General features: G+C 41.4%; 1 protein-coding gene across 1 annotated transcript; it reads right to left on the bottom strand.

Annotated features, from left to right (window-relative positions):
- Positions 1-4271: 4271 nt before the first annotated feature.
- Positions 4272-4715, bottom strand: LOC136524227 (carboxylesterase 15-like). The gene has a single exon (XM_066517675.1). The coding sequence runs from the start codon at positions 4713-4715 to the stop codon at positions 4272-4274; it is 444 nt and encodes a 147-aa protein (XP_066373772.1).
- Positions 4716-20917: the final 16202 nt, after the last annotated feature.

Below are 20917 nucleotides of genomic sequence, written 5' to 3'. Positions count from 1 at the left end.
CAATGCTGATCGCCGCTCCCAAGAGTTCATTGACGGAGTGCATTCTTTGTTATGTGCGGCCGAGGCAAACAAACACGACAGTTTCATGTGCTGCACATGTGCCATATGTAAGAATACGGTGGAATATCCTTGCTCAAGGACTCTTCATTCACACTTGTTCAAGTCGGGTTTCATGCCAAACTATATTTGTTGCACGAAGCACGGAGAAACCGGCGTTGTAATGAAAGAAGGTGAAGAAGAACAATGGGATGACAATGATATTATTCCCGATGGTGCGTGCTTCAATGATACTGCAATGGGAGAAGCTAAAGAAGAGGTAGCCGCAGAAGATGAGCCTGCTGATGATCTTTGTTAGGTCATTCATGACGCACAAAGAGAATGTGAAAGTGAAAAGGAGATGATCAAGTTTGAGCGGATGCTAGAAGATCACAAGAAATTGTTGTACCCAACTTGTGATGCAGGGCAGAAAAAGTTGGGAACCACACTAGAATTGCTGCAATGGAAGGCAAAGAATGGTGTATCTGACAAGAGATTTGGAGAGTTACTAAAAATCCAAAAGAAGATGCTTCCGAAGGACAATGAATTGCCCGCCACTACCTACGAAGCAAAACAAGTTGTCTGTCCTATGGGGCTAGAAATCGAGAAGATACATGCATGTCCTAATGACTGCATCCTGTACCATGGCAAAGAGTACGAGAAATTGGATGCATGCCCGGTATGCCATGCATCACGATATAAGATCAGGCGAGATGACCCTGGTGATGTTGAGGGCGAATGTCCGCGAAAGAAAATCCCTGCTAAGGTTATGTGGTATGCTCCTATAATACCACGCTTGAAACGTCTGTTCAGAAACAAAGAACATGCAAAATTGTTGTGATGGCACAAAGAAGACCATAAGGTAGACAATATGTTGAGACACCCTGTTGATGGGTCCTAGTGGAGAGCAATCGACAGAGAATTCCCGGAGTTTGCAAATGACGCAAGAAACTTAAGGTTTGCTTTAAGTACAGATGGTATCAATCCTTTTGGAGAGCAGAACAGTAGTCGTAGCACTTGGCCTGTTACTCTAAGTATCTACAACCTTCCTCCTTGGTTATGCATAAAGCAGAAGTTCATTATGATGCATGTGTTCATCCAAGGCCCGAAGCAACCTAGCAATGACATCGATGTGTACCTGAGACCACTTATTGATGAACTTCTCATTTTGTGGAATAAAGAAGGTGTACGTGTGTGGGATGAGTACAAACAGGAACACTTTGATCTGTGAGCATTGTTGTTCATAACAATCAATGATTGGCCTGCTCTAAGTAATCTTTCAGGACAGTCAAACAAGGGATATAATGCATGCACACACTGCTTCTATGATATTAGAGGTGTATTCTTGAAAAAATGTCGAAAGGTCGTGTACCTTGGCCATCGTCGATTTCTTCCTGCAAATCACCCTGTAAGAAAGAAAGGCAAGCATTTTAAAGGGAAGGCAGACCACCTAACCAAGCCTCGCAACCGAACCAGTGAGGATGTACTCGATATGGTCAATGATGTGAAAGTCATCTTTGGAAAAGGACATGGCAGCCAACCTATTCCAAAAGACGCTAACGGTCATGCACCCATGTGGAAGAAGAAGTCCATATTTTGGGACCTACCCTATTGGCAAGTCCTAGAGGTCCGCAGCTCGATCGACATGATGCACCTAACGAAGAATCTTTGTGTGAACCTGCTAGGCTTCATGGGTGTGTATGGAAAGCCTAAGGACACATTTGAAGCACGACAGGACCTGCGTTGTTTGAGAGAAAGAGACAACCTGCATCTAGAGAAGACAGATGATGGACGCCATTACCTACGTCCTGCCAGCTACACTCTAAGCAAGGAAATCATGTTTGAATGCTTAAACAACATCAAGGTACCATCTGGATTCTCCTCGAATATAAAGGGTATTATAAATGTGCCAGAGAAAAAATTCTGTAACTTAAAGTCCCATGACTGTCACGTTCTCATGACGTAATTACTTCCAGTTGCATTAAGAGGAATTCTACCTCCAAATATACGTCTAGCCACCATGAAGCTATGTGCATTCCTCAATCCAATTTCTCAGAAGGCAATTGATCCAACTGATCTAGCTAAACTACAGAATGATGTGGTTCAATGTCTCATCAACTTTGAGTTGGTGTTCCCTCCTTCCTTCTTTGATATCATGACACACCTCCTAGTTCACCTAGTCAAGGAGATTTTCATTCTCGGTCCTGTGTTCCTACACAACATGTTCCCCTTAGAGAGATTCATGGGAGTCCTAAAGAAATGTGTTCACAACCATGCTTGCCCAGAAGGAAGCATTGCCAAGGGCTATGGAACAGAAGAGGTCATTGAGTTCTGTGTTGACTTTATTCCCGACCTTGACTCAATTGGTGTTCCTGAATCAAGACATGAGGGGAGACTAAGCGGAAAGGGGACACTAGGGAGGAAAACATATATTGGTACGGAGGATGATTATTTTAATAAAGCGCACTACATAGTTCTACAGAACTCCTCTTTGGTAGATCCGTATATTGAGACACACAAGGATCTCTTACGATCCGAGTTTCCAGGGAAGACTGAAGCTTGGATTATGCATAAGCACATAGAAACTTGCGGCGGTTGGTTGCGAAAAAAGGTCAAGGTGATGAGAGCATCCATGAGCAACTGTATTTATTGGCTATGCAACCATCATGGCATATCGTCACATACAAAGGGTATGAGATAAATGGGAACATATTCTACATAGTAGCCCAAGATAAAAGGAGTACCAACCAAAATAGTGGTGTCTACATAGATGCCACAGACCCGAATGGGAATAAGCAGACATATTATGGCCGCATAGATGAAATATGGGAACTAGAATATGCACCTACTTTGAAGATCCCATTATTCAAGTGCCAATGGGTCAAGGTGACCAGAGGCGGGGTAACAGTAGACAACGAGTATGGAATGACAACAGTAGACCTTAGTAATATTTGGTACAAAGATGAACCATTCGTCCTTGCCAAGGATGTGAATCAGGTGTTCTATGTCAATGATATGTCTACCAAACAAAAAAGAGGGAAAAACGATAATGACTCAACCAAAGAGCCAAAGCGCCACATAGTTCTTTCAGGGAAAAGAGTCATCGTGGGAATTGAGGACAAGTTGAACATGTCAGAAGATTATGAAAAGGATGACCAAATTCCACCCTTCAAAGTGAACAAAGACCCTAGCATCTTGGTAAATGATGAGGACACTCCATGGTTACGACGCGATCATAACCAAGGGACATACGTAAAGAAGAAGTTCACTGCTGTGCCCACTTGATGATATAGTGATTTAATGTAGTGTGTGTTTGAGATATTATGTAATAATTGTGAATTCAGATGTTTATTATGTCGTGTTTCAAATTAAATCAATGTTTGATTTGGTGGGATTTCTCTCTCGAAAAGTTAAATTAGGATATTGAGTGATGAAAAATTAAAATATTAACGTTAAAATGATGTGAAAACAAATTTCCTATCCAAAACCAATAGTTTTAATAATTTTAATTAAACACTACATTTTTGCATTAACGAAATAATAAATATTAGTTACATTATGTTTTATAATTATAACAAAAAATAAAAAAAGTTAGGTTATAGATTTTTCCTATGTGCAATAAAGAAAAAAATCCATATTTTTAAGAAAAAATAATTTTATGCCTTTTATTTAATTTACTATGTATTTAACAAGACTATTGCATTTTATTAAAAATTTTTGCTCAAAATAGGCGGGAAACGAAACTGTGGCCCACCTTTACTCCCGGGTGGGAATCCCACCCGGGAGTAAAGGTGGGCTGCAGTTTCGTGGCCCGCCAAAAAAACCCTTTACTCCCGGTGCGTATTACCAACCGGGAGTAAAGGTATACCTTTACTCCCGGTTGGTGACACGCACCGGAAGTAAAGGTACCTTTACTTCCGGTTGATAACACGCACCGGGAGTAAAGGACCTTTACTCCCGGCTAGTGGCTGGCACCGGGAGTAAATCTCCCTGGTATATATGCGCCAGTGCCTGGCGCAGATCGATCCCCTCCTCTTCTTCCTCGTTGAATAGCCGCCCTTTCTCCTCTTCTTCCTCGCGCCGCCGCCGGTCGCCACCCCACCTCGCGCCGATGAGCCCTCCACCGCGCGTGCCTTCGCAGTCTTGAGGTGAGTTCTCTCAGACACCGTCCTCTCCTCGGACAACAAGGCCGTGCCGTGCCATGTTCATGTTCATCGAACAGCGCCGTGCCGTCGTCAACAAGGCCGGCCGGCCGCCTCGGACGCCATCCTCTCCTCGGCGATGAAGAAGGGCCAGAGGATGCACCCAGCGATCCGGATGACGGGGTCGAGGGCGAGCTGCCCGCTACCATACCGGACAGCGACGTGGTGCACGCGCAATGTTGCCGCCGGCCGAGTCGCGCCGCAGACGAACACCCTGCCCAGGTCGGCCGAGTCGTCGGCCAGCCATGGGTCGGCCTCGGCCTGGGCGAGGAGCCACGACAGGACGGCCTCGGCGTCGTGGTGCATCGCAGGGAGGCGGTGCTCGGGCGCCAGGCGGTAGTCAGCGGAGAGCATGGGCGCTGGGAGCTCCGCGGCGAGCCTGAGCGTGCCGGCATGGAAGTGGGGCAGCTCGAAGCTACACAGGCAGAAGCCGCTGCCGTGGAAGTAGACAAGCATCGGCAGCTTATTATTGGCCATCGTCATGTTGTCATCGGTGGGCCTGTACATGCGGAGGCGGAGCGCGTGCGCGTCGTTGTAGACGACATCCTTCCACTGGACGGGTAGGTTGGACGGCACCTTGCCCTAGAGAGGGAGCACGGAGTACTTCGCGGAGCGCGTCATGGTGCTGTTGCTAAGAAGCTGCACGATGCTGAGGCAGTCGTCCACAACGTGCGGCGCGGTCGCTAAGAAGAAGTTCACTCCTCGGCTAGCTCCACGACGTTTAGGGTTTATACGGTGGAGCACCACCGCCCTCGTTAGGGTTTATATGGCGGAGCACCGCCACCCTCGTTCACCCTAGGGTTTAGGGTTTATACGGCGGAGCACCACCGCCCTCGTTCGCCCTAGGGTTTAGGGTTTATATGGCGGAGCACCGCCGCCCTCGTTCACCCATGTGTACAAACATATATACGACGGAGCAAAGCACCGCCACTCTTGTCACACCGCCCTCTCTCGCGGCCTAGTCGATCAACATTCGTATTATTGTTATCGTTAACGCTAAACAATCACACTAGGGCAAATTGCGTCGGTGACTAGGGCGAACCACGTTGTTGATGTCACCGACGTGGTTCGCCCTAGTCACCGACACAATTCGCCCTCGGCTATTTATGTATAGCCCTAATTCGCCCTAGTACCGACGCAGTTCGCCCTAGTGTGGCGAATTGCGTCCGTGACCGAGGGGCAAGATTTAATAATGCATATTGTTCGTAGATTTTACGCATGTAAGCAAAGATTTAACGTACTATATATTGGTTTTGTTTTTTGAAGCTAGATGGCCGACCCGAGAAACATGGATGAGGAGGAGTTGATGATGAATTTAATCAACACTAGCACTCAAGTTGCCGGCGATGATGGTGCTAAAAATAACGTGCAAGAGGATGTAGATGACGGGAGTCAGTACTTAGCTCTTGAACAAAATGAGCAACAACATATTGGCCAAGTATATATTTTTTATTATTAGCTATTTATATTATCATATGTCTTATGTGTGACATTAAAAATAATGTTTATGTTTTGTAGCCCTCTAGATCGACATCAACAACTACAACGAAGAGTAAAAATGTTCGAGGTCCCAAAAAGCCATTGGAGGGCCGCTTCATCATCTCAGAGTTCAATGTGGATATAGGCGAACCGGAGGGGGGCCAAATAAAACAAAATTCATGCACCACTGTGGTTACCTTGTATGGGACTGGCTCCCGATCAGTACCCGCGAATGGAAGAAGAAGACCAATGCTCCTCATATCAGTTTTGTCTCCGATCGTGACAAGACGTTAATTTGGAATGATGTCTTGGAACATTTCATGCTCTAAACAGATGGTTATGATGATATAATAGATGGTGATGAATTGAAGGAGCGAGTTAGGGATTGGGCAATGAAGAAGATGGCCACCCAGTTTCAGACTTGGAAGAAACACCTATACACGACGTATGTCAAGAAGAACATAGCACCAGATTTTACTGTCCCAGGCCCGATCTTAAAGCAGAGGCCCTATTAGGATGAGTTTATATAGTACAAGACGTCGGAAGAGGGTGTGAGTCGGGTGATAAAGAACCAACGTAATGCCCAACAGAAGACATACCACCATAACTTGGGATCAGGTGGCTACCCGACTGCCATTAAGAAGTGGAACAAAATAGAAGCATACCTTCTTGCCAAGGGTATCACACCAGAATCACTCGAGTGGGGAGAGCGTGCAAATAATTGGTTTTTCGCTCATGGGTGAACACTGGACCAGGAGACAGGGAAGTGCGTTTATGGCGCAAGACTGCAAGAAGCAGCAGAAAGATTGTTTTATGCTCAGAGAGCTACTACTAGTGGTGCGTTCAGGCCCAACAGAGAGAAGGATAAACTGACATACGCCATCGGGACTATTGAACACGGTGGCCGAACTAGAGGCAAAGGAAGTGTCTCGTGGGAGCATGGATTCCCTCAGGACAGACCTTCCTACAGAAGCCGCTAGAGAAAGAAGGAAGAAGAGGCACAGCGGCTCCAGAGGTTGGAGGAAGCGGTGCGTGAAGCACAGGAGCGGGGAAAAACCTTGAAGCGAGAATGCAGGAGGAAATCAGAAGGCAAGTGCAAATAGCAGTGAGTGCAAGCAAGCAGGCATCAGAGCTAGGAATCAACATTAGCCAATCTGTTCAGTTTAAAAGCAGTTGCGCTTCCACAGAGATACCAAATCAAGGGGACATAGGACTGTGCTTCCCTGTGGATGACGTCACTGAACCTTGTACATCGTGTGAGCTACACATTCCGAAGGGGAATTCCACAATCAAGGTGGCTATCGGTCTTGTTAATCCTATCGACCGAACCAAGACACCAAGGATTCATGGGAATATAATCCAAGAAGGATATGCTACCACCTCGGTAGGTAAAGCTGAAAAAGGTTTTAGTGATTTGCCTCTTGACATTCCTGGAGGTGATGGCGAGAAGACTCTCGGAGAAGCTGAGAAGACATTCATTCTATGGCGCAAGCGCTACATCATCATTCCCGGGATGTCGCCTCCACCTCCTCCTAAACTACCTCACCATAGGTGCGGATGAAAACACTACATCATTAATTTATATTGGCTTAAATAATTAACAATCTGCTTATAATAATATGTCATTCCTTTTTTGTAGCAGATCCTCCCCCAACCTAAGTCTAATTGTTCAATCGCCAGATCATCATAGTGCTCTGTACGATGACAATGTGTTGGAAGGCGAGGCTGCATCCACACCATCTCCAAGGAGGTCTCCAACGCTGCAGCCACCACCTCCAAGGAGGTCTCCAATGCCTCCCCTGCCCCCACCTACCAAGAAGCCAAGTACTAGCAAGAGGCCAGCCCCGCAAACGAAGAACCATCCCTCGCCGGCAAAGAAAGCCACCGTGAAACCAAGGGCTATTCCCAAAATAATATCTGAAGAGAAGGAAGAAGTAATTGATGCATATAAAAAAGATATGTCCAGATTCTATGACAAACTTAAAAATGATCAAGAAGCAAGGAGAAACCTGGAGAAACCATACTTCTTCGTAGCTCTAGATATTCTAAGAAAAAAGGTGGCTTCTTACCAGCAACAACAGCGGGAATCTCGTAAGCCATCCAAATCAACGTTAACGGACTATGACCGCACTCTCACCAAGTCAATTGAGGCGGCACAGAAAAAGAAGCGGGCAGGGAAAGGAGTTGCACAACTCAGACAATAATCGCACCAATCAGTCCCCCCGCTAGTTGTTGGTAATGAATATGGTTCGAATTTAGGATTAATGCATCAGGCAAACATACCTCCGGATGTTGATTTGGATCACCTTGGTGAATTTATTGAAGAGACTGGTCTCGACCTTTACCAGATGTTTGGTGATGGAAACATTGAGAGTGCGGCGGAGGTTGATATTTAGAAGAAAAAATTTGTACTAGGCCAGAGTCTATACAACCCTCAAGCCTTATGTGATCTGGGGACACAAATGTACCTGCTAAACAAGTGGTACATGCAGGCGTCTACCAGTGGAGACTTCTACGTTGGTATCAGAATTAGAGACGAACATTGGTTCCGTGGCGATGATGTTATGTATGTTGACTTTGCAGAATTTCATCAACTATGCCATCTGACCTCTCTGGACAAAGTTATCATTAGCTGCTATTGCCTGTAAGTAATAATTCTTTCGATCTATTATTAAACTCATCATGTGTGTGTATATGCATATAAATTATCCTAACAAGTACTATATATATGCAGATTTACAATGACGGAGCTCAGAAAGGAAGGCTGCAATGAAATTGGTTTTGTTGATCCCCATATAGTATTCAAAGACCCAGTTACTCCAAAGCCTAATTGGAAGTCTGAGTCAGAGAGTAACCTCATGAACTTCTTAGTGAACCAACGCCACAAGAAGGATATACTCTTTCCCTACAACTTCAAGTGAGTGTTAATAATGTCAATCATCCTTAATGGCTCATATGTTGATTCTAGTTAATTAATGAGTGTTATGCGTTATATCCTATAAACACATGCAGCAATCACTGGATATTGATGGACATCGATCTGGTGAAAAGTCACTTGATAATCTATGACTCGATGAGAAAACCACAACAAGACTATCAAGATATGATAGATATTATCCAGAGGTAATTTCGATATCTCTAGTAACTATATATACACACAAACATGATGATTAACTATATCTAATGACGTGGTAAATTTTTTATTGGACAGTGTTTGAAAAACCTTTATTGAGAAGCAACACATGGGAAAATACAAAGCGCCACTGAATATAATCCCTTTGAAAGTAAGTCTCCTAAATCACATCATTTTTATTAATTAAACATATAGCTTTCACCGGATCACCAGATTGGATGACAAATATTTTTCTCGTAAAGTGGTGTCTAAGGCAGGAACAGGGGAACAACTACTGTGATTACTATGTTTGCAAGTTTATCAAGGTGGTCTCCCAAAGAACTCCTACAGAGAGACTCAAAGTACGTTAAAAATACACTATTTATTCATTTAATTATTATTATTGATTGTGTTACTATGTCTTTATATATATATGTACATATATTAATTTATTTTCCTTTAATTCAAACCTGTAGGCTCGATGGTTGGAGGAAAAGGTCATACGGCAAGACCAAATCAAAGCAATTCAAGAGTCTATAGCCGGATTTTTTAATGACCAGGTCATCGATTCCAAGGGCGAGTTCTACTTCGACCCAACACTGCCATGGAAGCCAGGCTAGAGGATGAGAGAAAACTTGTTATATCACAACAACTGTAATGCAATCTTTTGTAATATATGCACATGCAATAATATAATGTAAAATACACATATGCATGCATGCATGTAAATATATATATATATGATGCATGCATATATATATATATATATATATATATTTCTATACTTGAATTGTGTGATTTAATACGTTCATTGTGCTTGAACCGAAACATACTATACGCGCGTATAAATGTATAATTAGCAGCGTACAATACGACTTCAAAAACCTATTTTGAAAAGAAAACAAAAAAATAAAAAGAAAAGAAAAAAAAAACTTTAGTCCCAGTTCGTATTACCAATCGGGACTAAAGGGTGCCGGCCATCGTGGCATGTCAGGAGACACCTTTAGTCCCGATTGATGTTACCCACCGGGACTAAAGGTCCCCCTTTAGTCCCGGTTCCTGACCCGGGACTAAAGGACCCCACTTTAGTCCCGGATGCTTGCTCCCGGGTGGAGAACCGGGACTAGAGGAGGTTCTCCACTGGGAGTAAAGCTCTGTTCTCTACCAGTGAAGTGCTCTGATGGATGCAACCATCACATGCAGGGACGTAGCCAGCGGTGGGGCTAGGGGGGCTTCAGCCCCCCCTACCCATCCTGAGCACGTGGAGTTTTCCTAAGTCCTCTCTTAAAATTTTATGCATACATGTATTAGGTAGGAGGGACTAAGGTTAAGAGAAGATAAAAAAACATCTATTCTTTTGTTCAGCCCCTCCTAAATTTTTTTCTGGCTTCGTCACTGATCACATGTCATCTTCTTGATGCCACCGATATAAGTTGCCCGCAGTCACGTACATCTGGACTACCTGCATATGCATGGATTAGCCCCAGTCGAAGTCGTTGCCACCATGGCATGGTGGTTCGCCACGCCGTCCATCAGAAATTGCAATCGGCGCGCACACAGCACCGGCAGCATCCGGGTGTCACCACGAGCCAAATCGTGCAGCCGCGTCCGGCATCGCAGCGACTCAAACACGCGCGCAACGGAACATGCATCCGTGACCGTGCTAGCTAGCTCATAACTATGGTGCACGATCGACTTAGACTCCCCGTCAGCAGCCCAACAAACATGCATGGCCTGCGTCGTCCATAGCCTCCCCACGCTTATGTGGCCTGTCGCTCCATATGCACTTGGCTGCCGCCTGCATGCGGTGATCTGTCACGCTGTTTTGATGCCTTGTATGTCGCAGCTATCCACGACAACATTGCCAAGGACAAGCACGCCTGGTTGAATCAGGCTAAAGGAGGAAATCTCTTAATAACATATCAAGACTAAAGAATTTAAGCATCGAATTAAGAAAAGGGGCTAGCTAATAGATCCGAAGTCTTATGATTAAGCTTCGAATTCTTAAAGAATTTAAGCATAAGTCATCTATTTCTGCAGAATGGAATCTATGTTTCTCGTAAAAGTGAATATGAATTTATGGTATTTTTGCACACCACCCTTTGGAACATTCAGTTTTTAAAGAAGTTTTTAACCCTAGACCTGTTGTTAATACATATTTACTGTACCCTCTTATATTTTGAATTGAATATATAAGAGTTCATACACAACTTTGAATCTGCAGTTTAATTGTTGTTTTTGCCTAGCTTTATTTTTCAGAATTAAATAGTAGATTAATTCTAAAAATTTTCTACACTTTGAAATTAGTTCTGAAAAATGCTAGCGCAATATCATTATGAATTATATACCATGTAATTGTAAGAATAAAAACTTAAATTATTAAACTAAAAACATGGTATAAGGTATATGGCCTCTCTAAATCCTACAGACCTTAGACTTATCACCTTTGAGAGGCTCATATTTGTTTTTCATAGCATAATGAATTTTTAGGATGAATGAATGGTTTGTATTAATTCTAAAAATTTGCATATACCATAATCTTAAAAAATGTTAGGATGCTTCTAAGAGTATTTGTATAACCATCCGCTATCTTTTTGCACTTCGCCACTTGTTCACATGTAGTAAACTCATACGCAAATGATGATTCCGGTAATAATAATATATGCATGCCTTCATGAAGAAGGAATATCCTAAACTTGTCCTGAATGATAGAATTATATAGCATGTCATTTATTAAATCCTAGTAGGATATTCTACTATACTGAAGTGGAGTGGACCTTAACCATTATAGTTCATGATATTACTCTCAAAGAATGAGTATGTGACCAAACTAAATCCTAAAGGTCTTAGGAGACTCACTACATGAGAAATTCTAGAAGATATCCTATATTATGATGATTGCATAATGTTAGAAATATTGAAAATTGAATTTTCAAGCTTATATGACCATATGGGATATAAATGGTACTCTATAAACAAATACAATTAGCTTGAAACTTTGTGTTAAAAGTCATAGAAGACGAGATGATAAAGACGAATTTGTCTAAATTTTAGAAGAAATATTTCTTGAAATAGAAGATCAAGAGCATTGAAGTACTAGAAGTATCCAATATCATCCAGAATTACTCAATATCGAGTAGAAATTGAGTCAGAATTTTTAGATTGCTCTATAAATTAGGATTTGTGATTTGCATATATTATACTCCTAGAAGGATCGAGCAAGCATGAAGCTGCTAAATGTCAAGCATTGAAGCTAAGACAAGTAAGAATGGATAGAAATTAGAACATTTAAAGTTTCTCTTGAAGAAGAACTTAAATGATGTGCTTATAGATTTATTGCTTTTGAAATTCATATCCTGAATTATTGATAGTAGTGGTGGTGGTGCTTTAAGTTTTAATTCCTGTTGAATTAAGTGGATTATGTAAACTCGTAGAAGAGTTAATGGCTGCTTTATTAGCTTGAAGACTAATATGAAGTTCTTAGTTGCAATTTTTACTGGCAATAATATATGTTAATCTTGCATGGAATGAATTAGATTTATATGTTTTACATATAAACAATTGCCTATTGCCTATTGCTTATCTAAACAAATTTTGCATTGATTTTATTATAAAGAAGCCTCAATTAACTATGAAGGTTATATAGTTGTTTGTGCACTACTAGTGTGTACGTAGAAAGGAAACTGAATTTCTAGAAGCACATGAACAATTGGATTATACTAGCATATTAATTGATCTTAGAAGGGTCAACTTAGTCAAGAAATATTATAATCCATAAACTAAGTATTTAATACTTCAGCCCAGAAACTAGAAGTTTAAAACCTACCCTGAATATGTTGTTGTACCCTGAATAGTATACTTGATATATGAATTTCATGTCAGAACCAATGAATACCAGAAGATTGGATTCTATGCAACATTAGATATGATTATTCATAGGATGATGCATGTAGCATATTACTACTTGAAGTAACTATGGCATGAAAAGGGGAGGAATTTTGGGTAAAGGCATAAAAAAATGTGGAAAATATATATTTAATAGGCATAGCCTTCCAAAATCTATCTTTAAGTGCATGTATCAGGACTTGAAGTCCTAATCCACGTCCCTTCCGGCCAAGTTAACTTTCTCTATATTGCACTAATTGCAAGCAAGCTATTAGCTTTGTATTTTGTTGTTATCTATTACATTGAATTGAATACCAACAGTCCACATTACACATGAATGTGTATCACTATGTTATGCTCTCGTCGAGCTACACTATCTCCACTCCTGTATGAATACTACTATAGCAGATACATTTGTAGCTAGTAGCTACCTTTGCACTTCCCTCATAATTACAATGGCTAGCTAGTATGTTATGTCTATATAGTTCTCGTTGAACTAAGGAATATTTTGCTTTAAATTGCATTGCATGCATAAGCAATAGATTGGTCTAGAGCTAAGTAGGCTAAGATCAGGGGGAGTTGGTTAATCTAAAAGGGCCAATCTGAAATTGGCTAAATAGAGAAGTGACCCACTTGAATAGACTGAATTATAGTGAAAATTGAGTTAATAGATAAAACACTTAATGATGATTTGAGATTTATGAAGAAAAGGCATTTGGTTAGAAAATTATAGAAGAAATTTCATGTAATTTTGAATGTTGCATATTTATACATTTGAAGTATATGATCCATTTTTTTAATTATGTATGAGTAATTGGATCATTTTTTTGGCTAAACAATGAAGAAGCTAGACAATGAAATAGTTTTTTAAACTATTATATGTGCAAATTAGGGGGAGAACATCCATGAGTTTGTAGGACCGCTAAACATTATTAAGTACACTTTATGTATTCTAGCTCGCTGCATTTAATGAATACTAACCCTCGTGTTTAAATATATGCGTGAATATTTTCCATAAAATTTTATCATAGCATATAAGAATGGGCCTCCGCTTGTAGTTGGAGACGCATGAATTTGATTATTTTAAGCCCATGATAGGGGATATCTTTTGAAGTATGCTATTAAAGATCTAATATTGGCATTAGGAAGAGAGAAAGCCTATTTTGAATGCCAAATATTGTTTCCACAGAAGGAAAATGATCAAAAGAAAATATTCCTCGAAGCTTGAAGCGGGAACAATATCACGTACTAAATCAAACAATAGTTTGACTAATGCTCTTGTGAAGCATGAAGAGGAGCATATGATAGATATTTTTGAAAAATGAGAGGAGTAACTTGAAGTTATAAACCATAAATTGTGTTTACTAGTAGTAAACGAAATATTATATGCTATCAAGCTAAAATCTATGGAGACGCCTGTGGATTCTAGTTTAATGTATACTTGTCAAATGAAATAAGAACAAACTCCTCCATTCTCATGAAGAGAACACCTCATGAAGAAGGTTAAGCACCTCATGAAGAGGATCATCATGAAGATGAAATCCAACACACTAAGCGCGCACATCATTAGTGTTGGATATGCAGAGCAACAAATCATCTCTTGTTTAGAAAATAATAAAGAGATAGAATAATCTCACATTATGAGAATATTGGGAGAAAACAATAGTTGTCGACAACTCTACCTCTATAATTGCAAATGTTTCTCTTATGAGAACCCGGATTCGAAAAACAAAGTCTATGGCAAAGTCGTCTGTAGCGATTATATCAGGTCAATGAAGAATGCAATTGAGGTTGAATCTCCTACTAAGAAGAAATAAATGTTCTACTATATCTCTGGCAAATGAATTGAATTATGCAGTTAATAAGTGGATTATGAAAATCCATATAATTCCTAAAGAATATAAATCGCAACATATGAAAATTAAATCTCATACAAGTACTAAGAAGTCTAAGGTAGAATATATTTATGATGAATATTGAAGTCTCAAGAAGAGCATATACTAGAAAGAATAGAATCATCGAATGACTTTATTGTGAATAACACTATTTCATTGTGTATATCACATAATAATCTCTCATGTAGTAGAGAATATATTTCATAGAAGAGAAATATTATTCACCAAAAATGAGAAAGCCCTTGAAGGAGTTAATCCATTAAGGATTTATCAGTTGATTCTTGAATAAACACCATTAATCCCTGAAGTGAATAGAGACCCGAGAGAAAGGAAATGACTAAATACCATAGAAGGTATAAGAATAATGGTGACTTCGGCAATTGAATTATCCCCTAAATGCCAAATACAAGATTGGATTTATTATTTAGTGGTACAATCTAAATTTTGAAGATTTGTAGAACATATAATATGAAAATCCACTAAGGAAGAATTATAACTATTCAAACTCTAGTATGAGATTTGATGCACTATCTTGAAGATATTTAATATTGTAACTTATTTACCCCTATAGTCCCCTGAAAGGATTTATTACCCTGAAGGATAAAATTTATTTGTTTTGCACAACTAATAAGTGGTTATTATGCATGAAGCATATTGCTCTTGTTTATACCCATATAATTCATAGAGGAATTATAAGCCAGCTTTTTTGAAAGATATAGTATTGTGGTATTGCGTACCATTAATTAAGCACACATTTATATAAAGTGTGATTTGAACAATGAAGTTCAAAATTTGGCTTTATGAGGTGTAGCATATTTTTATTGAATCTACCTTGAAGATAATCCACTAGAATTACAAATATCAAGTAGATCATATATTTGCTAAAACACTAAAGTTTATGCATAAATCATTAAGGTCAATATCTATTCATGAAGAATAGAATATCCTGAAGAATACATGACCAAGAAGGTTAAATGTTGTACTCTTTTTCACTATGTGAGTTTTTACTTGAAGGTTTCTCACACAAGGTTTTTAATGAGACAACATGTGCAAAGCAATTAACGAATGCAATGTACTCTTTTCTCCAAGAACCATTTTTCCCCACTGGATTTTCGGATGGAGTTTTTAACGAGACATGTGCATATCGTGGTAATCGCCTAAGGGGGAGTGTTGTAAAACATACGAACTCTGTCCTAGAAGGAAAGGAGAAGGATGAATCTTAATCCTAGTCCGTTTGCATGTGGGCTCTTACCAAAACTCTTAAGCCTTGGTAGGACTATATATGTGTGGGAGCTCTATGTTGTAATGACCAATATTGAGAGAAATAAAGAATAGTCTCCCTATCTCTTGTGTCTATGTGTTCTATTTTTTTCACTATCTTGATCATGAGAGACGGAGAGGGGAAGATCCTCACCGCTGGTAACATGTTTTATAACACCATCGACCAATGAGCTGCCCACTGCCTCGACGCCGACGAATAAGGATGGCAACGGGGCGGGTCGAGGTCGGGTGAAGCATCTGCGGACCCAACCCTAAAACCCGACAAGGAAACCTAACCTGGCCCCGAACCGTGATTCGGGTGGAAATCTGCACCCGCCCCCGAACCCGATTGGGGCCCGAAACCCGAGGATGCTTGTCAATTGTTAGCTCAAATAGGCTGCAGGAACATAATTATAGAACGACGTACATGACAGATGCCTTTGGCCATAGCAGTAATGAAACACACAAGTGCATTATTACAAGATATTTGCTGCCCAACGAGTAGATTACACAAAAGAGAAGCAGATTAGACCTAACCATCTGCATTTTGCCCAAACTAGTTTCTCCATCACGCCGTGCAAGAATAAAGGAGGAACCTACAGAGACCAATTCACGATTCGCAACCATGCGCCTGCTGTGCAAGAACCTAAAGGGACCAAAAGCACGACAATCAATAAATCAAGTTGCAAGAACCTAAAGGAACCTACATGAACCTCAACATTCAGAGACTTCACCTGTTGTCATGTGCGTGATGAAGCAGCGGCGAGCAGGAGAGTACACGAGCGGATCAGCAGGTGCTAGCATGTGCATCCCGTGCGGCATCAGCCGGAGGTGCTGGCGCGTCCCGAGTCACCGGCGCAAATTCGGTTCAGGACGAATAGAACAGACTATGTCGAGCCAAGAGTATTTTCATTACTATAGAAGCATTGGACGTGGCACTGCGCCTGGGTGAAGCATCCGCGGACCCCACCCCGAAACCCAACAAGGAAACCTGAACCGCGATTCGGGTGGAAATCTGCACCCGCCTCCGAACCCGATGGGGATCCGAAACCCGAGGATGCTTTGTCAATTGTTAGCTCAAATAGGCTGCGGGAACATAATTACATAACGACGTACATGATAGATGCCTTTGGCCATAGTAGTAATGAAACACACAAACAAGTGCATCATTACAAGATATTTGCTGCCCAACGAGCAGATTACACAAAAGAGAAGCAGATTAGACCTAACCATCTGCATTTTGCCCAAACTAGTTTCTCCATCACGCCGTGCAAGAATAAAGGAGGAACCTACATAGACCAATTCACGATTCGCAACCATGCTGCCTGCTGTGCAAGAACCTAAAGGGACCAAAAGCACGACAATCAATAAATCAAGTTGCAAGAACCTAAAGGAACCTACACGAACCTCAACATTCAGAGACTTCACCTGTTGTCATGTGCGTGATGAAGCAGCGGCGAGCAGGAGAGTACACGAGCGGATCAGCAGGTGCTAGCATGTGCATCCCGTGCGGCATCAGCCGGAGGTGTTGCCATGTCACCGGCGCAAATTAGTCTGTTCGGTTGGCTGGTTCGTATCGTTGCTGGTTCGTGAAGAAGTACTGCTGGTTGGTTTGTGTGAGAGAAAAATACTATTCTGGCTGAAAATTTACGATCGTTTACGACAAGCCATAGTCAAACGAACAGGTTGTGGCAGTTCGGGACGAATAGAACAGACTATGTCGAGCCAAGAGTATTTTCATTACTATGGAAGCATTGGACGCGGCACTGCGCCTGCGTGATGTGCTCGAGACGAGAGACAGGGATGGCGGCTGGCCGGCTAGAAGGGGGAGAGAATGGATACGGATGGATAGAAGTTAGGGTTGTTCCTGCTACTTATATACCAATGGTCACTCATGGGCTGTGAAAATTTCAGGTCCCCACAGGGAACCGCGGAGGAAATCATAGACCCGGCCCCGACCCGGCCCGTTTCGGATCCCCGAACCCGCAAACCCACGGGACAAAAATTGGACCTAGCCCCGCCCCCGCCGGGTCTGAAACCCGCGGGTTTCGGGTCCAGACCCGACCCGCTGCCATCCTTACCGGGAGCCGGAGCCGGAGCCATCAGGAGCGGCACCAAACGGACACATACTGCCTTCACAGAATTTATTTGTCCAAGTTATATAGTTGGTGAAGGATCACATCGCACTAGCTAACCTTTGCAACCCCATTCCTTCCGTAGCACAAGGACGACTGTTGTAAAGGCAATTCCTAGTTTCCGTTCACCCTAGCTTTACTGCGTAAGCCCGTGTTTAGTCGGTGGAACGTTGAAAATTTGGCTACCGTAGCACTTTCGTTTTTATTTGGTAATTAGTGTTCAATCATGGACTAATTAGGTTCAAAACGTTCATCTCGCAATTTCCAACCAAACTGTGCAATTAGTTTTTTTTCGTCTATATTTAATGCTTCATACACGTATCGCAAGATTCGATGTGAAGGGTACTGTAGCACTTTTTGAGAAAACTTTTCGCGAACTAACTTAAAGCTGCTGTTGACTTTAGATCTACAATGATCACTCACTCCTCGTATCATGAAGCGAGCATTGTGCAACAAGCAAACCAGGACAGCGGACGGCGTAATTGCAACCGCTTCGCAGGACTACGGAGCCAATGCAATGACCTGCGTGAGTTCGGTCTGCTGGTCTAGCGTGGTGTGGGGCTATATATGGGCACATACGGTGCGAATTCAAAGTGATTATAAAAGGAGTGTTTCTTTTTTTGAACTAATGGCACAGTACTAGTATGTTTGTTGTGAGCTTTCATCGAGCCCGACAGCGCAGCTACAGGCGTTGCCTACTCCCGGAGCTGATTCTCAGCCTGTTCGCTTGTTGGTTTCAACCAGCCCAAACCAGCCAGCCAACAGTGTTTTCCTCTCACAACAAACCAGCACCAGCCAGTCCAAACCAGCCCAGAAACCAACCAGCGAACAGGCCGTCTGATTGCAACCGAAACCTATGACGCGGCGCTAGCGTTGAAATGTCGACTGGACAACGACATGTGACGCGGTCTTGTTGGGTGGGGTGATGCGGGTCCATCGGCTTTACGGTGAGTAGGAGTGCAGACGTACAGTACGTCCGTGGCCACAAGGTTGTTTGGCTGTGGCTTGTCGTAAACAATCGTAAATTTTCAGTCGGAACAGTATTTTTCTCTCACACAAACTAGCCAGCAGCACTTCTTCACGAACCAGCAATGATACGAACCAGCCAACCGAACAGGCAAGTCTCCCTACCGTACCATCGATGATGGCCTCGAAGCCTACTAGCCCAGTTCGGATGGTATAGTTTCGGACGAATTTGAATGGCCTGGAGAAATTTTAGAGGAATTTGTGAGAGGAAAATACTATTTCGGATGAAAAAAGAAATTGATCATAAGTCAGGTTTAAGAGCACGTGAGAAGTAGCAGTTAGCCCGCTGCGCCGTACTCCCTCCATCTATAAAAGAATACAATTATACAATCCGTGTCGGTCAAATTAGCTCAAGTTTAACTAAATTTATAGCAAATAATATTAATATTTATGTCTCCAAATAAATTTATTATGAAAATATATTCTATGACTAATTTAGTGATACTAATTTTACATCAGGAATATTATTATTTTTTATATAATTTTGATTAAAGTTTAAACTGATTGAGTTCTCAGAAAGCGAGAATTGCATTCCTGTGTGGCCAGAGGGAGTACGTGCTACGTGCACGCGAAAGAGAGGCTGGCCGAACGGTCTAGTAGCTGTTGACTGTCGGCAATGGACCTGGATTAGTATTACCGGATTTGGACGCTTGTGCATGCAATCCGCGAGGATTACGCGTGCACATGGACGGATCTAGCGGTGGGGCTAGGGGGGCTTCAGCCCCCCTACCCATCCTGAGCACGTGGAGTTTCTCTAAGCCATCTCTTAAAATTTTATGCGTACATGTATTAGGTAGGAGGGGCTAAGGTTAAGAGAAGATAAAAAAACTTCTATTCTTTTGTTCAGCCCCCCCTAAATTTTTTCCTGGCTTCGTCACTGCGCGTGCAGTTGGTGTTAACTTTTCAATCGGATACAAAAATTGATGTATTCCTACCTTACTAGCAGCTCCATCTAAAAAAATATAACTCTAAATGCATTCTTAATTAATAAAATATCTAAAGTTTGGTCAAATATATAGATAAAATATTAATTAATGTTTATGGTATCAAATAGATATATTATGAAAACATACTCATGATAAATCTAAGGGATTTGCTAAAATTTTCCTTTCATCGATGGTTATTGCATATATTTTATATTAATATTATATTTCTTTCACTGTAATTTTTGTAGGGGCAATCCGTAATTTTTTTGGTATGCAGAATAAAAAAACCGTTAGACAAAACTATAAATATGACAAAATCTTATTTGTGTTGGCACAAAGACAGTTAACAATTTACAATTATTTTTATAGGAAGACAAGGACAAAAATTTAATGTGTTATGACACAAAGACAAATAACAAATAACAATAGTAACAATTTATCCTGTACTAGTTGGTAGTACAAGAGTATTGTCTGAAATCAACTTAAAATTCAGACACCTGAAATATAGGAGAATCGTAAATCTAATGATATCTATTTGATATTATTAATATTAATACTTTTACTTAGTTAAATTTAAAATATTTAAACTTAGTGTTGTGCTAAAATTGTATCTTCTAGAACATATAGGAACACTGGATGTAGGGGATGTTTGGGGCCTGTTTGTTTAAACTTATCAACCGACTTATCAGTTAGAATCTATATTATTTTTCTCTCACAATAAAACAGCTTCAGTCGACTTCTCAGGCCACTTTTATATCAGCCGATCGTCAAGGGCTCAAAATCGACGGCTTGGGGAGCGTGGCCTGGGGTGCTCGCCCAGGCTGGTCTATACTATCGTCAAGCGCTCAAAATCGACGGCTTAGGGAGCCAGGCAACTATGCCGGGGTCAAAACCAAACAGGCCCGTACTGCTTCATTATGGCGACAAAACTTTGTGCAAAAAGCTGGGCCCTGTTGGTTGG

Source organism: Miscanthus floridulus, chromosome 18 (assembly GCF_019320115.1).
Source record: "Miscanthus floridulus cultivar M001 chromosome 18, ASM1932011v1, whole genome shotgun sequence".
NCBI lineage: Eukaryota > Viridiplantae > Streptophyta > Magnoliopsida > Poales > Poaceae > Miscanthus > Miscanthus floridulus.
Note: the sequence above shows the minus strand (reverse complement) of the source record. Positions and strands in the feature narration are given on the sequence as shown.

What these genes read in the sequence shown, in the direction of transcription:
- LOC136524227 (XM_066517675.1), bottom strand. Translation starts at nt 4,715, where the DNA reads ATGGCCAATAATAAGCTGCCGATGCTTGTCTACTTCCACGGCAGCGGC.